Source organism: Phoenix dactylifera, unplaced genomic scaffold, assembly GCF_009389715.1.
Source record: "Phoenix dactylifera cultivar Barhee BC4 unplaced genomic scaffold, palm_55x_up_171113_PBpolish2nd_filt_p 000237F, whole genome shotgun sequence".
NCBI lineage: Eukaryota > Viridiplantae > Streptophyta > Magnoliopsida > Arecales > Arecaceae > Phoenix > Phoenix dactylifera.
Genome location: NW_024067736.1, coordinates 717,222 through 737,554, shown reverse-complemented (window position 1 = coordinate 737,554; position 20,333 = coordinate 717,222). Strand labels below are relative to the sequence as shown.

At 40.4% G+C, this 20,333-nt stretch overlaps 1 protein-coding gene and 1 non-coding gene across 2 annotated transcripts; both read left to right on the top strand.

Moving 5' to 3' along the window:
• The first annotated feature begins 1,112 nt into the window (after positions 1-1,112).
• Positions 1,113-16,779, top strand: LOC103713334 (glutamate synthase 1 [NADH], chloroplastic). The gene is made up of 23 exons (XM_008800221.4): positions 1,113-1,394; positions 1,678-2,297; positions 2,403-2,522; positions 2,883-2,996; positions 3,796-3,948; positions 4,032-4,132; positions 4,337-4,433; positions 4,937-5,046; positions 5,150-5,253; positions 5,432-5,611; positions 5,700-6,043; positions 6,132-6,202; positions 6,291-6,760; positions 7,115-7,984; positions 8,663-8,817; positions 9,110-9,271; positions 9,572-11,140; positions 11,616-11,834; positions 12,310-12,578; positions 13,560-13,865; positions 14,648-14,915; positions 15,450-15,707; positions 16,274-16,779. Exons 2-23 carry the CDS (start codon positions 1,938-1,940, stop codon positions 16,529-16,531), a joined length of 6,558 nt encoding a protein of 2,185 aa, XP_008798443.2. The 5' UTR covers positions 1,113-1,394; positions 1,678-1,937; the 3' UTR covers positions 16,532-16,779.
• A 688-nt stretch (positions 16,780-17,467) lies between these two features.
• TRNAN-GUU lies at positions 17,468-17,539 on the top strand. Its single transcript has one exon. It is a non-coding gene; the product is annotated as a tRNA-Asn (tRNA).
• Positions 17,540-20,333: the final 2,794 nt, after the last annotated feature.

The following is a 20,333-nucleotide window of genomic DNA, read 5'->3' as shown; positions in this document are numbered from 1 at the left end:
ATAAAAATCATATATTATTTTAATTAAAAAAATAAAATTTTAAAATTATTTTTTTGTTCTTCATCGTGATCGTCTTATAAATATTTTTTAGCACATCTACCAATTAAGAATATTTTAGTTATCTTAATTTGGAAACCGTTATTTTTTTAACGGCATTAAACAGCGTAGGTACATATGCAAAAATAAAAAAAAAATTGGAATAGCAAAACAAGTGTTTTACGAGAGTATATATATGTAAATATCAATTTTGGATGGGTATCCATGCAAAATTCGGTATATAGAAGGATATTCATGCAATTTTTTTAATTTTATCCTGTATTATTAAACCACTTGCATTTATCCAAAATAAAGAAAATACCATCCGCAGCCAATTGCATAAACCCAAAAACTAGATAAGGTGAAAGGTGACAGACTGACAGGCAAGCCCGCAACAATGATCAAATTACTCTCACTCGCGGTCGGCTGGCCGACTTCACCCCTTCAGCTCTTCTATAGAACAAGAAAAAAAAAAAAAACAGGATATCTTCCGATCTCTTTCAAGCAAATTCACGGTATTATACAGTTATAGCGATCGTGGTATTTGTTTTTAGCACGATAACTCCCTATCTCTTTCAAGCAAATCCACAGTGTCATACGGCTATACCGATTTTTTTACGTAGAGAATAGAGTGAAGCATCGGGGCGGTGACCGTAACTCGGATGCGGGCGACCGTGGCCGCAAACAGCCAAGTACTGGATCCCCGGATTTTTATTATAAGGCCTATATATATCTCTTTATCCTTATTATAATTGTTATTATCTGCCGTCCATCGCGGGGCCGCGGAGGCACGGAACCGAACCGTGAGGCGGCCGCCGGTCCGCGCCACGTGGCTGCACCCGGCTGGGTCCCACCACGAGCGGCTGTCGTATGCCGCGCAGGGGATCCTCTCCCTGACGTGGCCCTCGCAAGGGATCCGAGCTGTCCATCTCCCATGTGGGCCCCACAGGAACTGAAAATAACAAATAAAAGATTATATAAAATGGAGGAGGGTAGATGGGGTGGGCCCACTCTGAAACGGGCCCAAATTCCTATAAATCGAGGAGAGTTCCGCCTTCGTCGAGGCGTATAGAGAGAAGGAGAGAGAGAGAGAGAGAGAGAGAGAGGGGTGGGGCATTGTCGGTTGTGGAGAGAGAGAAGGCGGTGCGCTATTTGCCCTTCCGATTTTTCTCCGTATTTGCTTTGCGAACCGAGAGGAGGGATTTCGAGGGAGCGAAGCTGGTGGAGATTCGCCGGATATCGAGTTTTTCCGATCTTTTCTGAGTGGGATTTTGGTTAGATCCGACTGTTTCTGGGGGTAGGGGGAGGGGAAAAGGTCGATTTGGGGTGGCGAGGAAGGAAAGTTTTTTTTCCTGCAGGTAAAAAAGAAGAAGATATGAATTGCTAGAAGCCAGCGTAGAGGTTTATCTGGGATCAGCATTTCTCTGTTTTCTATAAACCTTTTGAAGTTTTTAAGGTTCTTGATGTTGTTTTAGAAAAGAAAGATCCTTCAGGGCTTTGTCTTCTTTTTTTGATTTTTTTGATATTATTATTTTGGTGGATTTTAGCTGTAGCTGTGGATTTCTTTCCTTTTTTTTTCCCTCTTTTTTCGCTGCCATGTCTCTGCTATGTTAAAGTTTTCGCCTTTCTTCCGTTTTGCAGAGGACAAACGAGGAACGAGGCTGTTTGGCTGAAGAAGTCTGGGGAAGAGCGCTCTTGATCGGTTCTTGGGTGGAAGAAAAATCCTCTGATCACCGCTTATTTTAGTTTTTTTAAGCCAATATCCTCTAAATCTGCTGTCTTTTAGGCTGGATCTTGCTAAATCTTTCCAAGATCTCACAAAGACCCATTTTTCCTTTTGGAAAACCTGATAAAAAGCTGTCTTCTTTCATTATCTCGTTGTGAAATTGAAACCCTCAGCCATGGCCGTGGTCCCAGGCTCGGCCTTGAAGCTCCAATATGATTCAGCTGCTCTTCCCTCTGTTGTAAGCCATAAAAGATGCGTCCGCCATAGGGCTGCACAATACCCTGCTTCGAGGCGGCTGCATGCCTTTTCATTAGAGAACAAGTTTCTTGGTATGAAGCTCCGAGCGTCTGAACGGGTCCAGATATGGCGGACCGATGGTCCGGGAGTTTCCCCGAAGCTGAGAGTCGTATCACCATCCATGTCACTCTCTCAGGTGCCTGAGAAGCCCCTGGGTCTCTATGATGCGTCCTTCGACAAGGATTCTTGTGGTGTTGGATTTATTGCGGAGCTCTCGAGGGAGTATAGCCGGAAAACGGTCAGTCTTTTGGTCATTCTTGAGTCGCTCTGTTTGTCTTTTCTGGAGAGCAATTTTGATCAAAGTCTATATTTTTTCCTGTTAATGTTGTTGGTGAATTTGCAGGTTGCTGATGCGATTGAGATGCTCGTGAGGATGGCCCATCGGGGCGCATGTGGTTGCGAGACCAACACCGGAGATGGAGCTGGCATCCTTGTAGCTCTACCGCACGACTTCTACAAGGAGGTGTGTGCCTTGTCTGCTTTTGGGAGCATTGTTCTTGTTAAAGATGTCGTGTCTGGTTTCAACTTTTGTGCTGTTGTTTCTTTTGGAATTTTTGCTTTTCTGGAGAAAAGTTGGTGTTTTTGTTTTTAAATTGTCTGTTATATAAACATCTTTTTTCATTTTTTACATATATATAATTTAGTTGGTAAAGGCTTGTGCATCTGTCATGTCTATGCATAGTTTTTAGTTCTTCGGTCAATAATTTCTTATCAAGATACGAGTTCTATAAATCTGTCAAGCGTATGCATAGAGATTAGTTCTTCAGCTAATAATTTCTTATCAAGGATTTCCTGGTTACTTGTCCGTTTTTATGTTTTCCAGGTAACAAAGGATGCAGGTTTCGTACTGCCACCACCTGGTCAGTATGCCGTCGGCATGTTCTTCTTGCCAACTGATGACAGTCGCAGGGAAGAAAGCAAAGTTGTATTTACCAAGGTGATTTTGCAATTTTAATAACAAATTTAATTTGAAGATGTACGAATACCTTGTGGTTATAACAGATATCGCTATATTTTTATCAGGAATTACTTAGTCCTTTTTTTGTCTACTTTGTAGTATTAGCTCACTTTCTCTTAGAGACTTCAAGGTGTATATTCATCGCAGTTACTATTTGCCTTAGTATCATAAGAGGCATGTTTTTTCCCAGAAACCGTTTGGGGTTCTTTTTTTGCTACCTGTCATTCAATTTTCGTTTTTTTTCCCCCTAACAACTTCCGGACAAGCTATCATTTAAAATATATTTGCATGGTTTTAGAGATCAATGGTTACTATTGATGACCAACTCACAGAAAGTCTGGCATCATAAAGGATGTCATCTAATTCAAACTCACATGGAACAGTTTCAACCTTGTCAACTTGTTTCTTTCCTACCAGATTCTGTCAATCTAAACAACCGCTGAATGTAGATCTTATTCGGGGGATTCAAGAAATTGATATGCTCCTTATTAATACATGGATTTCATAGAAATCCATAGTTAAGGTGAAAATCTAATGAGAAATCATGTAAGACAAGAGTTGGAAGGAAGTTGATGCTCTTCCTTCTTCAGAATCTAATAAATGCAACCATGGAGTTTTGAGTAATGTTGCATTTATGCGACAAGCATACATTATTTGGTCTGAAATCTTTTTGAACAAGTTTTCTTAGGTGTGCATATTTTTATAATTCATCTATAACTCCTTATACCAGCTATATTATTCTCTGAAAATTTTGTTGGATACTTGTCACTGTATGCAGGTGGCAGAGTCATTGGGACATGTTGTCCTTGGTTGGCGCCCTGTACCAACTGATAATACGGATTTGGGTGAGTCTGCTAGACAAACAGAGCCAATCATTGAACAAGTATTCCTTACATCAAGTCCAAAATCAAGTGCTGACTTTGAGCAACAGGTCATTTCTTGTTTTTGTCAAACCATTTTATATCAATAAAGGCTTGTTACTGATGCTGTTTGTTTTTAATATTGTTAATTTAGATGTATATTTTACGGAGGGTTGCGATGGTTGCTATTCGAGCTGCTCTGAATCTACAGCATGGTGGAGTGAGGGACTTCTATATATGCTCCCTTTCTTCAAGGTGATCTATTTTACTTTCTCCCTTCTTTCTTTCTGACAAGTAGGAACAACTGGGAACCTCGAACTGACTCCATATAGATGGTATGAGAGTGCTTATCTATGCTCAATTTCTCATTTTCAAGAGTATGATTTAAGTTTTCTTCTTGGGTGAACAAAATTTTGGTTGTTGTAACAACAACAAATTACCTTTTCTCTGGTTTGGCAGAACTGTGGTTTACAAAGGTCAGCTGAAACCAGTTCAATTGAAGGACTACTATTATGCAGATCTTGGTGATGAAAGGTTTACAAGTTACATGGCCCTGGTAAGTTTGTACCAACTGACATCCTTCTTTATGCACAAACTGGGTTCACAGCAGGCTGCATTGGGGGAACTGTCGTAGCAGAACAGTTGTAAGGTTATGTGATGTTGAGGAATGAAACTTTGTCTTATGTCTTCTGTTCTGCTCTATTGAGTGCTATTTGATTTTGGGTACTGGATGTCGTGGCTGAGTTGGTAAAAAACTTTCTTAGTTGATACTTAGCAAACCATGTTGCAGAATCCTGATGCAGTGCTCCCTATGGTCAGTATTTGTGGATGAGACATCTAATTTGGAGGTGTAAAGGAAATAAAATATGGTGAAGGTAGCTCAGGGTCTCCATGTTATTCTGTATTGACACTGAAAATAGTCAGAAACTATAGTGTTTTTAAGTGCCTTGAAAGCAAAGCCATCTCAGATTCCTAAACAAACTGTGAATCTCATGAATGCAAGTTTTTTTTTTGAAAAAATTGCAATACATAATTCTAAGTTATCATGTTTGCATGCAGATCCATTCTCGTTTCTCCACAAACACTTTTCCTAGTTGGGATCGTGCTCAACCCATGCGTATTTTGGGTCACAATGGAGAAATTAATACACTACGAGGAAATGTGAACTGGTATAATTTCAAATACTGAATGGAATACTTTGTTGTAAGCAAACATTCATGCTTTTAAGCATGTTTGATAGATTGGCATCTATTTTGCCCTTCAATCCAACAGGATGAAGGCACGGGAGGGTCTTTTGAAGTGCAAGCAACTGGGTTTATCGAAGAATGAAATGAAGAAACTCCTTCCCATTGTGGATGCTAGCTCATCAGATTCAGGTGGGATTAGCTAGCCTTAATTTTTAGGGGCTCAATTTTTTTTTAATTAGCAGAAATGCTACAGTTAAGCCACACTTTTGCATTGCCATGTTTGAATGTGTATTTTATGTAATTAGATGTTACCAGCTCATAAATGCTTCATCACAGCTGAATCTATTACTTTTTGTTTATATTTCAGGGGCATTTGATGGTGTTCTTGAGCTCTTGGTTCGAGCTGGTCGGAGCCTGCCAGAAGCTGTCATGATGATGATACCTGAGGCATGGCAGAATGACCCGAACATGGACACTGATAGAAAGGCTCTGTATGAGTATTTCTCAGCTCTCATGGAACCCTGGGATGGACCTGCTCTTATATCATGTGAGGTTCTTCACTAGTACTGTTTTGTATCAACATACCTTCCTGTAAGCTGATTCCAAAATTAAATTCGGTTGAAACTTGCATCCAGTTACTGATGGCCGCTATCTTGGAGCCACATTGGATCGTAACGGTTTGAGGCCTGGCCGCTTTTACATTACACATAGTGGACGTGTAATTATGGCTAGTGAAGTTGGTGTTGTAGATATTCCCCCTGAAGATGTGTCCAGGAAAGGAAGACTCAACCCTGGAATGATGTTACTAGTAGATTTCGACAATCATACTGTTGTTGATGATGAGGCCTTGAAAAAACAATACTCACAAGCAAGACCTTATGGAGAGTGGCTCAAGAGACAGAAAATATGCCTCAAGGACATTGTGGATTCTGTGTCTGAAACTGACAGGATTGCTCCAAGCATATATGGCACTGTTGCAGTAAGTTGCAGATCTTGCTACTGTAAGTAACTCGGTCCGTGTGACATTCGTGCTCTCATTGTAATGACAATCTTGTCTTGATATTTAGGCACAGAATCATGACGAGGACATGGAGAACATGGGAATCCATGGTATCTTGGCTCCACTGAAGGCCTTTGGGTGAGTAAAAGCTCATCTTTACTAGTTTTTGTGTCTTTCCTGTGTGCCTTTGCTTAAACCATTTATGCTTTATATTCTTTGCCTGCAGTTACACAGTAGAAGCTTTGGAGATGTTGTTGTTGCCCATGGCAAAAGATGGAACTGAAGCGCTTGGATCAATGGGAAATGATACTCCATTAGCTGTGATGTCAAAAAGAGAGAAACTTACATTTGAGTATTTTAAACAGATGTTTGCTCAAGTCACAAACCCACCAATTGATCCAATTCGAGAGAAAATTGTTACATCTATGGAGTGCATGGTCGGTCCAGAAGGTGATCTGACTGAAACAACTGAACAGCAGTGCCATCGCCTTTCACTGAAAGGGCCTCTTCTATCCATTGATGAGATGGAGGCTATTAAAAAAATGAATTACAGAGGTTGGCGCAGCAAGGTGCTTGACATCACTTATCCAAAGAAGCATGGCAGGAAGGGTTTGGAGGAGACTTTGGATAGGATTTGCTCTGAAGCTCGTGATGCTATTCGTGAGGGCTATACGACCATTGTACTATCTGACAGAGGTGAGCACCATCTAAAATCTGCATTCTTTTCTGTTGGGTAGACTTTGAACTTGAAGACAAAATCTTGAATGTCCTTGTTTTCTATTATGTCGTTTGTTTTTTTTGGCTTGCATTGGAGAATTATGCTCTTGTTTTGTGTAGTACTTGATCCATTTTAAATATGAAATGCTACTATCTTGTTTGTTTTTGTTTCTGTAGGATGGGAGTTATTTGATCCCTATTGTTTTTCTTATTTAAACTGCAGTTTCCTACTGAGTCTTTCATTGACTAATTCTCAATTTTGTCATGCCGGCTGTTTTTTCTCTGGTTGGTAAACTCTAAATTGAGCCTGTCATTCTTTAAATCTTGATGTAGGTTTTTCGTCAGAACGTGTTGCTGTTAGTTCCCTCTTGGCAGTTGGTGCTGTTCATCAACATCTAGTCTCAAAACTTGAGCGCACTCGCATTGGTCTGCTGGTTGAATCTGCTGAGCCTCGTGAAGTGCATCATTTTTGTACTCTGGTTGGTTTTGGTGCAGATGCTATATGCCCATATCTGGCTGTAGAAGCAATCTGGCGATTACAGATTGATGGGAAGATCCCTCCTAAAGGAGATGGCCAGTTTCATTCACGAGAAGAACTTGTCAAAAAGTACTTCAAAGCAAGCAATTATGGAATGATGAAAGTTCTTGCTAAAATGGGGATATCCACTCTTGCTTCTTATAAAGGTGCACAGATTTTTGAAGCTTTGGGTCTTTCTTCTGAGGTTATTCAGAAGTGTTTCAAAGGCACCCCAAGCAGGGTTGAGGGTGCAACATTTGAAATGCTTGCTGGTGATGCACTTCATCTTCATGAATTGGCAATTCCTACCAGAGCTTTACCACCTGGAAGTGCAGAAGCAGTTGCACTACCTAATCCTGGGAATTACCACTGGAGAAAAGGAGGTGAAGTGCATCTTAATGATCCCCTTGCAATTGCAAAGTTGCAAGAAGCAGCCAGTGCTAACAGTGTGGCAGCATACAAAGAATACTCCAGGCGGATACAGGAGCTGAATAAGACCTGCAATTTGCGTGGTATGTTGAAGTTCAAAGATGTTGGTGATAAGATTCCCTTGGATGAAGTGGAACCTGCTAGTGAGATTGTGAAGCACTTTTGCACTGGAGCTATGAGTTATGGCTCACTATCATTGGAAGCACATACCACTCTAGCTATTGCAATGAATAAACTTGGAGGCAAATCTAATACTGGTATGATTGTTTTCCAGAGAAAATCATGAGCTACTTTTAGCACAACCATTCATTCAAAATTCGTATTGCTTCACTATTTCATAATTATAAATGTCCTTTTCTCATGTTTTACACATTATTCATTTACTTTAAATATTTGAACCAAGTCATCATTTATTCTGGATAATGTTTACAAAGCTATCATGTTTAACGTAACTTACTGTGCACTTATGAATTGCCAATACATCATTTTCTTTTTAGCCTTTGTCCTGGTGGTCTTTTTGTCTCTTGATGTTTTAAGTGATGCTGCCTTTATGGAGTTTTAATAAATCATATTTTCTTCAGAAACAAAAGGTCTCTTGCTCTTAGATATTTAAAGAGGGGGGGGAGGGGGGGGAGGATAACATATTTGCACCTTACAAGGCGGTTCCCCTTAGTACTCTATTTGTTTATTTTGTGAGTGCATTTATCTTTTTTTTTTGAACTGCATTTTTATCTTGCGAAAATGTGGTGCATACATGTCGTTTAGTATATCTCTTATATTAATGAATAAGGACATGGCAAAAAGTGAATGTTTAATCTTGAGAAGACATGGTGATAATGCTTACCATTCACTTTCATTTTTATTGACAGTGAATCTGAAATTTTGTTGTTGCTAAATTTACTGCTGCTTTTTTTTAATATCCAACTTTTATAAAGGTGAGGGAGGTGAGCAACCTTCACGTATGGAGCCTCTTCCAGACGGTTCGATGAATCCAAAGAGGAGTGCAATTAAACAAGTAGCAAGTGGACGGTTTGGAGTTTCGAGCTACTATCTTACCAATGCCGATGAACTTCAGATAAAAATGGCTCAGGTAGTTGCTGCAATCTAAACTGAAATATTACAAGATGAATCTTTTGTTTATACTTCTTATACTGGGGCATCTGCTACATATGTACCTCCTGTCTTCCTATTGGAGCAGAAGTTCCTCTTGTTTATGAATTTATGTTCATGGACAGATGTTGCTGAGTCTACAAAGCACCTTTGTGTGTCTTTGTACCTATAACTGATGCATACCTTTGACATTTGGTGAGGTTATGTATAGCTGAAATTTATTTTGCTTTGTCATGTACATTATGTTAAGAGCAGTTGTTTCTGTTCTCCAGGGGGCCAAGCCAGGCGAAGGAGGCGAACTTCCAGGCCACAAAGTAGTTGGTGATATTGCGGTCACTAGAAATTCTACTGCCGGTGTAGGGCTTATCAGTCCTCCCCCCCACCATGATATCTATTCAATCGAAGATCTTGCCCAACTAATTCATGACCTTAAGGTATATGACCATGACACTTGTTGAACTTTCCTCTTTACTTGTCATTTAGTTACCCTATACTGAGAGTCGGTAGGAATTAATCTTTTCCATATTAGTAAGGGAGTCCTTAAATTTCTGTTGATTTCCATCCATGTGCTCCAGTACGTCGTTTATTCCTCATTTTGAGAAGTGATTTCCAAATAGATAAGTTTATTTTTTCCTGTTCTGCTCCTGTGAGAGGCTGTCAGTACTCATATTTATGTATGCAAAATATATCTGGATTGAGCATGTTGATTATTATTTTTTGTTTCTCCTTTGTAGAATTCGAACCCAGGGGCCCGAATCAGTGTTAAGTTAGTCTCAGAGGCTGGTGTGGGTGTAATTGCTAGTGGGGTTGTAAAAGGGCATGCTGACCATGTTTTGATCTCTGGCCATGATGGAGGAACTGGAGCTTCCCGTTGGACTGGCATAAAAAATGCGGGTCTTCCCTGGGAGCTTGGATTGGCAGAAACACATCAAACTTTAGTGGCAAATGACCTTCGTGGCCGAACCATTCTTCAAACTGATGGCCAGTTAAAAACTGGAAGGGATGTTGCTATTGCTGCTCTACTGGGTGCAGAAGAATTTGGTTTCAGCACTGCCCCTCTGATAACCCTCGGCTGCATTATGATGCGGAAATGCCATAAGAATACTTGCCCAGTTGGCATTACCACTCAAGACCCTGTACTTCGTGAAAAGTTTGCTGGGGAACCTGAGCATGTTATAAACTTCTTCTTTATGCTCGCAGAGGAGGTCCGTGAGATAATGGCTCAGCTGGGTTTTCGAACCATTAATGAAATGGTTGGCCGTGCAGATATCCTCGAGATTGACAGAGAAGTAGTTAAGAACAATGAAAAATTGGAGAATATTGATCTCTCATTGCTACTTAAACCTGCAGCTGAGATTCGCCCAGAAGCTGCTCAGTATTGCATTCAGAAGCAGGATCATGGTCTTGACATGGCATTAGATCAAGAACTTATCACTTCATCAAAAGCTGCTCTAGAGAAGGGTCTTTCTGTTTACATTGAGACACCAATTCGAAATGTAAACCGTGCCGTTGGTACGATGCTCAGTCATGAAGTTACTAAATGTTATCACATGAAAGGACTACCTTCGGATACAATCCACATTAAGCTAAACGGAAGTGCTGGTCAGAGTTTGGGGGCTTTTCTGTGCCCTGGAATAACCCTTGAGCTTGAAGGGGATAGCAATGACTATGTTGGGAAAGGATTATCTGGTGGCAAGATTGTAGTGTATCCTCCAAGAGGAAGCAAATTCGATCCAAAGGAGAACATTGTCATTGGCAATGTTGCTCTATACGGAGCCACAAATGGGGAGGCATATTTCAATGGAATGGCTGCAGAGAGGTTTTGCGTCCGTAATTCTGGTGCTAGAGCAGTCGTTGAAGGGATTGGTGATCATGGGTGCGAGTACATGACAGGTGGTACTGTTGTGATACTTGGAAAAACTGGGAGGAATTTTGCTGCTGGCATGAGTGGTGGAATTGCTTATGTTTTAGATGTGGATGGAAAATTCCATACTAGGTGCAATACTGAACTCGTTGATCTTGAAAAAGTTGAAGAGGAAGATGATATTACGACATTGAAAATGATGATACAACAACATCAGCGTCACACCAGCAGTGAGTTAGCAAAAGAGGTCCTTGCCAATTTTAACAATCTCCTCCCAAAGTTTGTGAAAGTATTTCCTCGTGATTACAAGAGGGTTCTTCAGGACTTAAAGGCAGAGCAAGCTGCCAAAGAAGCTGAGGCACAACAAGAAAAGGAATTGATGGAAAAAGATGCCTTTGAAGAGCTTAAGAAGTTGGCAGCTGCATCTTTGAATGATAAGGTAAATAATTTCTTGACAAGTCTGGCTAAGCTCCCCAACATTTCTATCAATCTTTTGCACTTATCTTATAGGATCATTTTCTCATTTGTCTATATAATTTGTTCTGAATAAATTGTTCTTTCAATAAATCATAGTTTACTAAGTCTTGATCATCTTCCTTGTTAATAGTTGGCCTTCTTCTTGGGTCAATTGAAGCAATTCCTCCTTAGGTGATCTTTTGAATGAGTGGTTTTATTAACTTGTTAAATGAGGTCTAGTTTTGTTTATCCCATCTTTTGGAGTCTTTATCCTCAGTTTGTATTTCAGAAGCACAAAAATTATAGATCACCTTTGGGAGATCCAGGTACGGTCTAATAAAATGGTTTCCTTGGAGCTATGTCTAATAATTTATTTTTGTCTTCGTTTCACGGGCAGAATGTTGAAAATGTCTACTACAACATATTTTAGATTACTAATTGTAATTAGGATTCCACAGAAGGTGGAAGATTCGAGGCCGGTCAAAAGGCCAACTCAGGTGCCCAATGCTGTCAAGCATCGAGGTTTTCTTGCTTATGAGCGAGAGAGCATTTCATATAGGGATCCGAATGCTCGAATTAATGACTGGGAAGAAGTTGCTGTGGAGTCAAAACCTGGGCCATTGTTGCAAACACAATCTGCCCGTTGCATGGACTGTGGAACTCCGTTCTGTCATCAGGTAAATAGAGCAAGTATTTGCAATTGTTGCTTGGCCTTAGCATATTCTTTTTGAATCTTGTTGTGCTGTGAATCTGTTTACAAGTTTGATATTGAAGTCTATACTAGTGTTACAGATGTTAAGATATGTACCTGTTAGAAAAGTATCGCTATGACTGTTGCATGCATGCAGTGATGATGACCACTATACGGTCTTTGTGAAGTTCTACAAATGCATAGATGCTTTTTAAAATATTCAATAAGATCCACATTAGCACCAAATCAGCAGCATGGTACTCTTGCATTTATTGTGCGCCATCATACTTCAAGGAATTTAAGGATGGCCCATATATGCTCTATCCTCTAGTAATTTAATTGGGACAAGAGATGCCAACTTCATCTTTATCCAGATATCCCTATTCTCTTGAATCCGATAAGAAGTATTTATTTCTTGTATCATCTCATGACTTCTTTTTCATCCCTTTGCTGGAAATCAGGAAAACTCTGGCTGTCCTCTTGGAAATAAGGTACCGGAATTTAATGAACTAGTGCATCAGAATAGGTGGCGTGAAGCTTTGGATCGGCTTCTTGAGACAAATAACTTTCCAGAATTTACTGGTCGAGTCTGCCCTGCTCCCTGTGAAGGTGCTTGTGTTCTTGGGATCATTGAGAACCCAGTATCTATTAAAAGCATAGAATGTGCCATCATAGACAAAGCCTTCGAAGAAGGATGGATGGTGCCTCGACCTCCGCTTCAGAGAACTGGGTATAATTTCTTTCCTTATTTTCTCTGGTTCTAAAAAATATTATATTGTTGATTTGAGTTTAGAAACTCCTCTTCAGATTTGTCAAATTATATCTATTATTACTAGTTTTATAGTCCCCTGCTATAGATCTTTCTATATTATTCAAGTTTCTGAGGAGATATTAAGATTAAATTAAGCTTTTCATGCTTTTTTTTTAGATGTACAATATGAATACTAAGAAACAGTACTACATTATAGACGCCTAGTTTTGGAGAGATCACAAATGGATCATAATTCAACTAGAGATAGAAATTGAGGATGATTTTGATTATTTTTCAACTAATTTAAGGTTAGGCCATCTGCTTTGTGTTCTCTTTGTTGGTCAAAAACTATGCCATGTTTCTTCTGAGTCCTTGAATAGTTGTTTTTTGGTAAAGACTTTGTTTATCAAGTACTCTGAAAGTTATTTTTGTTTAGCAACTTAAAAGTGCTGGTTGTGATGGATGCAGAACATACGTCATCCAATGGCAGAGACATTTGTGAATGTCAAGGAAACAAATTTTCTTACCAGCTTGTCAACTGTTATCTTTGATTTTACCATAACTTCAATAATGATTTTTCAGATAATTAAAATAAGTATAATTGATGAGTAAATAGATTCAAGGTAATTAGATGGCTCATTGATTCCAGTAATAAATCTTCTTTCTTTTTTTGAATACTTCATTTTTTTCCATCATACATATGCTTTCTAATTCTTTGACTAGTTAAAATTAATTCCATTTCATTACTGGACTAGGGAGTGGTATTCTTAGGCCATCAAGTTTCTCGTGATGCTTATGATGTATTAAGCGTTCACTAGACATGTATTTGACATTTTTTCTTATAAATAAACATTGTGTAGACAGTCATGAACCAACTCTATTAATGTTGAATGGCTGGTCAATAGAACCAATTATTTCACCTCTACATCTCGTCTTGAACTGCCTGGGTCATCGATGCAGGAAGAGAGTTGCCATTGTTGGTAGCGGACCGGCTGGTTTGGCTGCTGCTGATCAGCTAAATAAAATGGGTCACTTGGTTACTGTCTTTGAGCGTGCTGACCGCATTGGGGGCTTGATGATGTATGGAGTTCCTAACATGAAGGCAGACAAGGTTGACATTGTTCGGCGCCGTGTTGACCTAATGGCTAAGGAAGGTGTCACTTTTGTGGTGAATGCTAATGTTGGAAAAGATCCCTTATATTCCCTTGATCGGCTCCGAGCTGAGAATGATGCAATTATTTTGGCTTGTGGAGCTACAAAACCAAGGTAACAGCTTTAGTCAAGGAAAGATGTTGAATTTAATCACCAATTTTATTTGCATGGGGTGGGGATATCCATGCATCTCTCTGATCTTGATAATTTCTAAGAACATTAAATTTCTAGTAAAAAAGGGAGCATTAAATTGCTACAAATTTTATATACAAATTAATGGGAATTATTTCACTGTTTTAAGATTTCTCTTCTGGGAAGCTCGCTTCCTGTACTAATTTGGCGGGGCAGAAGAAATCTCCATACTGCAATTTGATGTTTTGGACTTATCAGGGAAAAAGTGATAAAAAGTTTGCAGGAATTTGTACTGAACGGGAATATTTTTAAGATATGTGGTGTGTATGTAAGGCTTTAGGTTGATTCTGCTGGGACTTATTTCTCAGTATAAATAGAGTTATCACTAGATGGGTGTTTCTTCTGTATACTGTGGCTACATAAAAAATAAAATAGTTTATGCTATAATCTCAGCATGTTTGAGTATTTATTTTTTCTATGTTGCCAGTGCTTAGCTATTTTTAACCTGTGGAACTGAGCTTCAGTTTCCCTGAAAATTCATAAATATATCACATCCATATGTTTAAATTTTTATTTCATTTTTAAACCCATTATTTGTACACTGTACACAAATGGATATTAAACACATCATTGTATTTAAGTCTTGATAATGATTGCATATGATGTAGGAGGTCCTAAGTGATATATAGAAGCCAGTTTTGGTCTTTTAGCATTATTGTCAGGTGTAGAGATCTGATGCAACATTAATGCTCACTATCGTGCAGGGATCTGCCTGTGCCTGGGAGGGAGCTCTCTGGAATTCATTTTGCTATGGAATTTCTCCATAGCAACACCAAAAGTTTGCTTGATAGCAATTTGCAGGATGGTAAATATATATCTGCCAAGGGGAAGAAGGTGGTTGTTATAGGTGGAGGAGACACAGGGACAGATTGCATCGGGACATCCATCCGACATGGTTGTACCAGCATCATAAATCTAGAGCTTCTTCCTGAGCCACCAATAAAAAGAGCACCAGGCAACCCCTGGCCACAGGTTCCTCTCTCTCTCTCTCTCGCTCGCTCTGCAGTATCTCTTGCTGTATATCTTGTCTTTCCCTTTGTAGCACCAAGCAGTGTACAAATATTATTAAGTTGAAAATGTTGCCTGACCTGCAAAATTACGCTCTGGTGCTCTTTCAGCAAATCTAAGTTTTCTCAACCATGGTTTTTTAGTTAAATGAGACAGACCAGCATGTAGACCTGCTTTACCTGCATGTGGAACAATCCTTTGTGTGCCAATTATCATGTAATTATATTCCTACTTCTGCATTGCCGCCTGTTGCTAACCACTTAATGGATGCTATTGGGCTTATCTTTTAGATGCTCAACTCCATTCATCTCACTTTTATGTATAAAAAAAAAAAAGTATATGCTTGCAGTAGGATTTTCAATGCAACCATCAGCTCTTCCCTGTAGTGGGATATCTCTTATTTGTTATTCCTTTTTACTAACTACAATTCCTGCCTCTTGTATATTTTATTAAAACCTAAAACTGTAGTAGTTCTTATACTAGTTGTTTGTGTTGCAGTGGCCTCGCATTTTCCGAGTAGATTATGGCCATCAGGAAGCAGCAGCGAAATTTGGGAAAGACCCAAGATCATATGAAGTCTTGACCAAGCGCTTTGTGGGCGATGAGAATGGTTTTGTAAAAGGCCTTGAGCTCATACGCGTGAAATGGGCAAAGGATAGCAGCGGGAGATTCCAGTTTGAGGAAATCAAGGGTTCCGAAGAGACAATTGGGGCTGATCTGGTCTTCTTAGCTATGGGGTTCCTTGGTCCTGAGGCGGTAAGTTCTTTTTCCATCTTCTCTCTTTTTATTCAGTTCAAGAAAGATCAAGACATGAGTTGGGATGTGCGGATTTTGTTGCACAGCTGTTTTCTGTGTCTCATGCTTTTGGTCATAATCCATCCCACTGAGTGGCAATTTTTATCATGCTTCTCAGTAGTCACCTGTATGCTTGTTGAATACTGTTCACTGTTCGTGTCCCAATCATATTCCTTGTCACGCATGATTTTTTGGTTTCCACCACCTTTCAAATCTTCGATGAAGTCCTGATTAGGTCCGCCGACAGGGTGTAACCTAATGAGTCCAGCTATAAAGTTGGCCATGTTGTCTGCATATCATATCTGGCACACCAAAATTGGTCGTCATTGTATGGGCGTCGGCCGTGTTATCTTGAGGGAGACCGCTTAGGTTGTGGTTCTCTTTGTGCTCCCCCCATGAAACGCTCAGGGCTGGTGGGAGGTTCTGGAATCTTGAGCCTTGTATGTATGTAAAATTTGTAAGGACCACCTCATTCTTGTCATTTCCGGGGAGTCTCTGTTTAATATTACCAACTATTATCTTCACAGACAATCGCCGACCAGCTGGGTTTGGAGCGAGACAACCGGTCGAACTTCAAAGCAGAGTATGGGCGCTTCTCGACCAATGTGGATGGTGTCTTTGCTGCCGGGGACTGCCGGCGTGGTCAGTCACTGGTTGTCTGGGCCATCAACGAGGGCCGGCAGGCTGCAGCTCAGGTGGACAAATACTTGACGAAAGTTGAGGGTGATGTCACGAAGGACACCCCCAGCAATGAAGAGGATGTGGTCCAGAAAGTGGCTGCGTAGACAGGGAAAGTTTCTTACCTGAAATTATAGGTTTTAAAGGGTACCAAATAGGAGAATCTGATAGTCATTTGGCAAGCAAGGGGGTTGGCGAGCTGACAGATATATGTATGGGGGTCTGAGGGTTTCAATTTATCTCTCTTGTCTGGTTGATTTTCTTTGTTATGTTCAAAGCTGTGTTTATGGCTTCATGAATAATGTACAATTTTCCAAGAAATGAAATATAGTGAAATTGGTGGGCATGCTGAAGAGAATTCATTGCAGCTTACAGGAGTGGATCATGGTTTGGTGAAAAGGCGTGATCACAGCAACAATGATTGTTGCTGCTACTAACCTTTAATATAAGAAACAGTTGATCTTGTTTAATTTTAAATTGCCTTCCCCAGGAAATGAACATCATGAGCTGTCCCGTAATAAAACCAGTTGTTGCTGATACCTCCTTCTCGGTTCCTTCTTCCATAACCCGAGCTCGGAGAAGGAAGAGAGAAGAGGGCCCTATGGAGAATGTGGTCAGAAATCCATAATAGAGTCCGACCACAACGACCGAATTTATTATCTTCATGCATAAGGATAATAGATTACCTAGTAGAAAAGATTTTAAAATCATCACAAACCTCCCTTTTTCTTTTTTTTATATTTTTTTTTATATTGCAATTTCTCGATTATTATATGATGATTTCTTAACTTTCCATATATAGAAACAGATAGACTATAAATGACATCTCTTATGTCAATGACACCAAAGGGATATTAAATGAATGGAATTGGGATATAGATGGAATATAATGAAATAGAGCCACTTTGAGGTTCCCTATGAAATGAGGCATGGAACGGAGCCACTACGAAGAAGTTCCGGGAGTTACGAAGGAAGCTTCGGACTCATATTGTTCATGGGTTGAGAACGGGAGTTGAACTCTATGAGGTCGAATCTCCCGTTGTTCCTCAGTAGCTCAGTGGTAGAGCGGTTGGCTGTTAACTGACTGGTCGTAGGTTCGAATCCTACTTGGGGAGATTTGATTAATTCTTAATTAAAGAATGAAGAATTGAATTAAAGGGCTCGCTTTGACCGTTAGGAGTAGGTAACCCGTTCCCTGTCTTTGTTTCTATTGCATTCTATCTCATCGTATCACATTCTGTTCTACGATATTTGAGAATCGCCGTCAATACCTCGGCGTAGATCCGGGATAATCCCTTGTAAATAGCCAATTAAGAATTCTCAGATCAGATGATGTACTAGCAGTGCATCTTTGATGCAGTCATCGATTCTCCCGATAGGCCACAATTACCGCGAGCAAACATATTAATGACGAGGAACGCATTTTTGCTATGCTACTAATACTTGTACTTGCTCTGCTATTCTGCCCAAGCCTGGCTGAGGAAGAGTTACGGGAAGTAAAACAAAAATATGCTGATTCAAGACTTGGTTACTATATGTAATGATAGAGAAAGAACACTGGTAATAGGTCTCTTTTGGACTAATCGATCTAAGTGTAGCTTGTTTTCTTTCGATTCATCCAATTGTGCAGAGTGAGTCTAATCTCATACTTTCAATTCCTCTAAAGGAGTTGACCCGCATCAGCAAGAGAGATATATTGACAGACTTTTCCCTGGAGTCGATCAGTAGTAGTAGTAGAAAGTACCCTCTTTTCCAAGATGGATTATGCTTCCATATAGAACTCTCTCTAAGCAAAAGTCCCGCCTCCTTCGAAAGAGAGTTCTTTCCCCCTACTATAGACCCCATTGGCTCTTTCACAGGAAACGTCAACTAGACCGGAGCTCGATCCACACACGGAATGAACCTATGCGCTTTTTTGGTATAACAGGCAAAGGGCAGTTGAACCAGAGACGCGCCTTTTCCACAATTAGCACAAAGGGAGCTCTCACATTCTGCTCTTTCTCACCTGTGTAGCGTATCTTGCACGCCTGCGCATCTCAACTTTGACACTCATAGAGGCACGCTCAACTCCTCTATTTGACTTTGCAAGTATGACCTCCTCGGCTATGAGTTTGCCTCCCAGCTCTACTTCTAATTGATAGGCTTACCGATGCTTCTTGAGGGCTTTTTCTTTTCCAAAAATCTCCTCTTGGGGGAGAGCATCCACCACTATAGGAGAACTCCGCTAAAGTAGGCTCCTTTGTCAAGCTAGTCAAGGGATGGATGCGCGGTCAATAAGCTGTTTGTTAACTTAGCTCCACCGTCCTCCACTGGGTGGGTAAAATCTTTGGTCGGACATACCCTGAAACTTTAGGCCAAATCCATTTTTGGATCACTTCTTTCGGGGTTAATCCGACTACACGTTCTCAACCCCTTCTGAGCCGTTCTCACTTATCGACGCATTAGTCTTTCCAGATGAACTGGCATTGTAAGTTGTACTAATCCTATTGCACGATAAAGATTTTTAAGAAACTTGATTTTCCTGTCTTAAAACATATGAATAAGAAGTGGAGAATCAGAGGCCCCCATAGAGCTAACAGAGGGACGAGGGCTCTCTCTCTCCACTTCACTACCGGATACTGTATGGAAAATAACTTCTGATTTCTTATCCCGAACTTAGGACAAGTATCCGAGCAATTGTTCGAATACTTCTCCTGTTGTTCTGTTTCCTCTCCTCCCTTTCCGAAAAGCTGAAATTCCGTGAAACCGGATTTCAGAGTATAGGAATATTCCCCCTGAGGGGGATGAGGCCAGAGGCCGAAGGGGGGGTAATTTCCTATAAAAGATGGGAAGGGGAGGGGGTTTGGGGGAGGGGAAGCCTTCCCTTCCCCAGAAATCCTTAAAGTTTTCCGAACCTAAGTTTGCGAGGTTCGGGTTCCATACAGTGTTTTGTTGTATCCGTATAGAGCCAGTATCGGTCGATCGCTTGGGACACCACCCCGTTGGTTCATCAATTTGGTGGGAGTAGTTCCCTCATGCGTCCTGACGGTTCCCTACTACCCCATACCAGGAACTGAATTACGGGAGAACGCGTAAGGGGAAGGCAGAAAATACTGGATTGATTGATCGAGCTAGTAATGGGAAGTTGGGCAATTCATGCTGTTCGGTGTATATTCGTCCCATAAGCAATACTTATAAGTAAGTGTGTGATATCTATCTAAGTTTTGTATAAAAATACCTCGAACTTTTTTGATCTTTGAATCCCAGGAACTATGAAAAGGTTGGTATTTCCCTTTTCTTATTGGGGTTATAGGAATGCACTTTCAAATGGAATGAGGCAGATGCTTTAATAGCATTTCCAATTCGACGGTTGTTCTATTTATCACACAGCTCCCAACATTTCCTGGATATTATGGCAGACCAACTCGAAGTGTCGAAAGCATCTATCAGGTAGGGCCAACAATTCTGGGAAAAGCTTGTGATCTGGCAGAAGAATGCATAGGGAGTGATTACATAAAGGATATTGTAACCACTGATTCACCCTCTAGCCTTAAGTACAGCGTCTGCACCGAATCACCGGGAATGATGAAAGCCACGGCTTATTGGGGGTCCGGGTAGCAGAACCAACAGAGGGCCAAGGAATCGAAGAACCGTCGGTTGTCCGAGAGGACATACTCAGACTTATGGTTTAGGGCATTACCCTTACCGCGGACAAAGAGATGTCGAGGAGGCGTCTTCCTAGTCTCTCATTGAATCCTCCCTGATGAATCGATCAAAAAATCTCACCTTCAGCAGCTGTTAGTCTCTTTTTTCCAGGTCATATTGTAGCTTTGATTCGCCTTTCATTCCCTCCTGCCTCGAGAAAAGAAAGGGAACTGCTTGCTGCCAATGGAGATTCAAGAGACTTTTGCTTCTCTATAATCTGTTGGT

Coding starts and splice junctions, on each gene's coding strand:
- LOC103713334 (XM_008800221.4), top strand. CDS start 1,938: ATGGCCGTGGTCCCAGGCTCGGCCTTGAAGCTCCAATATGATTCAGCT. Junction 3,949..4,031: donor GTGCTGACTTTGAGCAACAG/GTCATTTCTTGT, acceptor TTGTTAATTTAG/ATGTATATTTTACGGAGGGT. Junction 5,612..5,699: donor TGGACCTGCTCTTATATCAT/GTGAGGTTCTTC, acceptor ACTTGCATCCAG/TTACTGATGGCCGCTATCTT.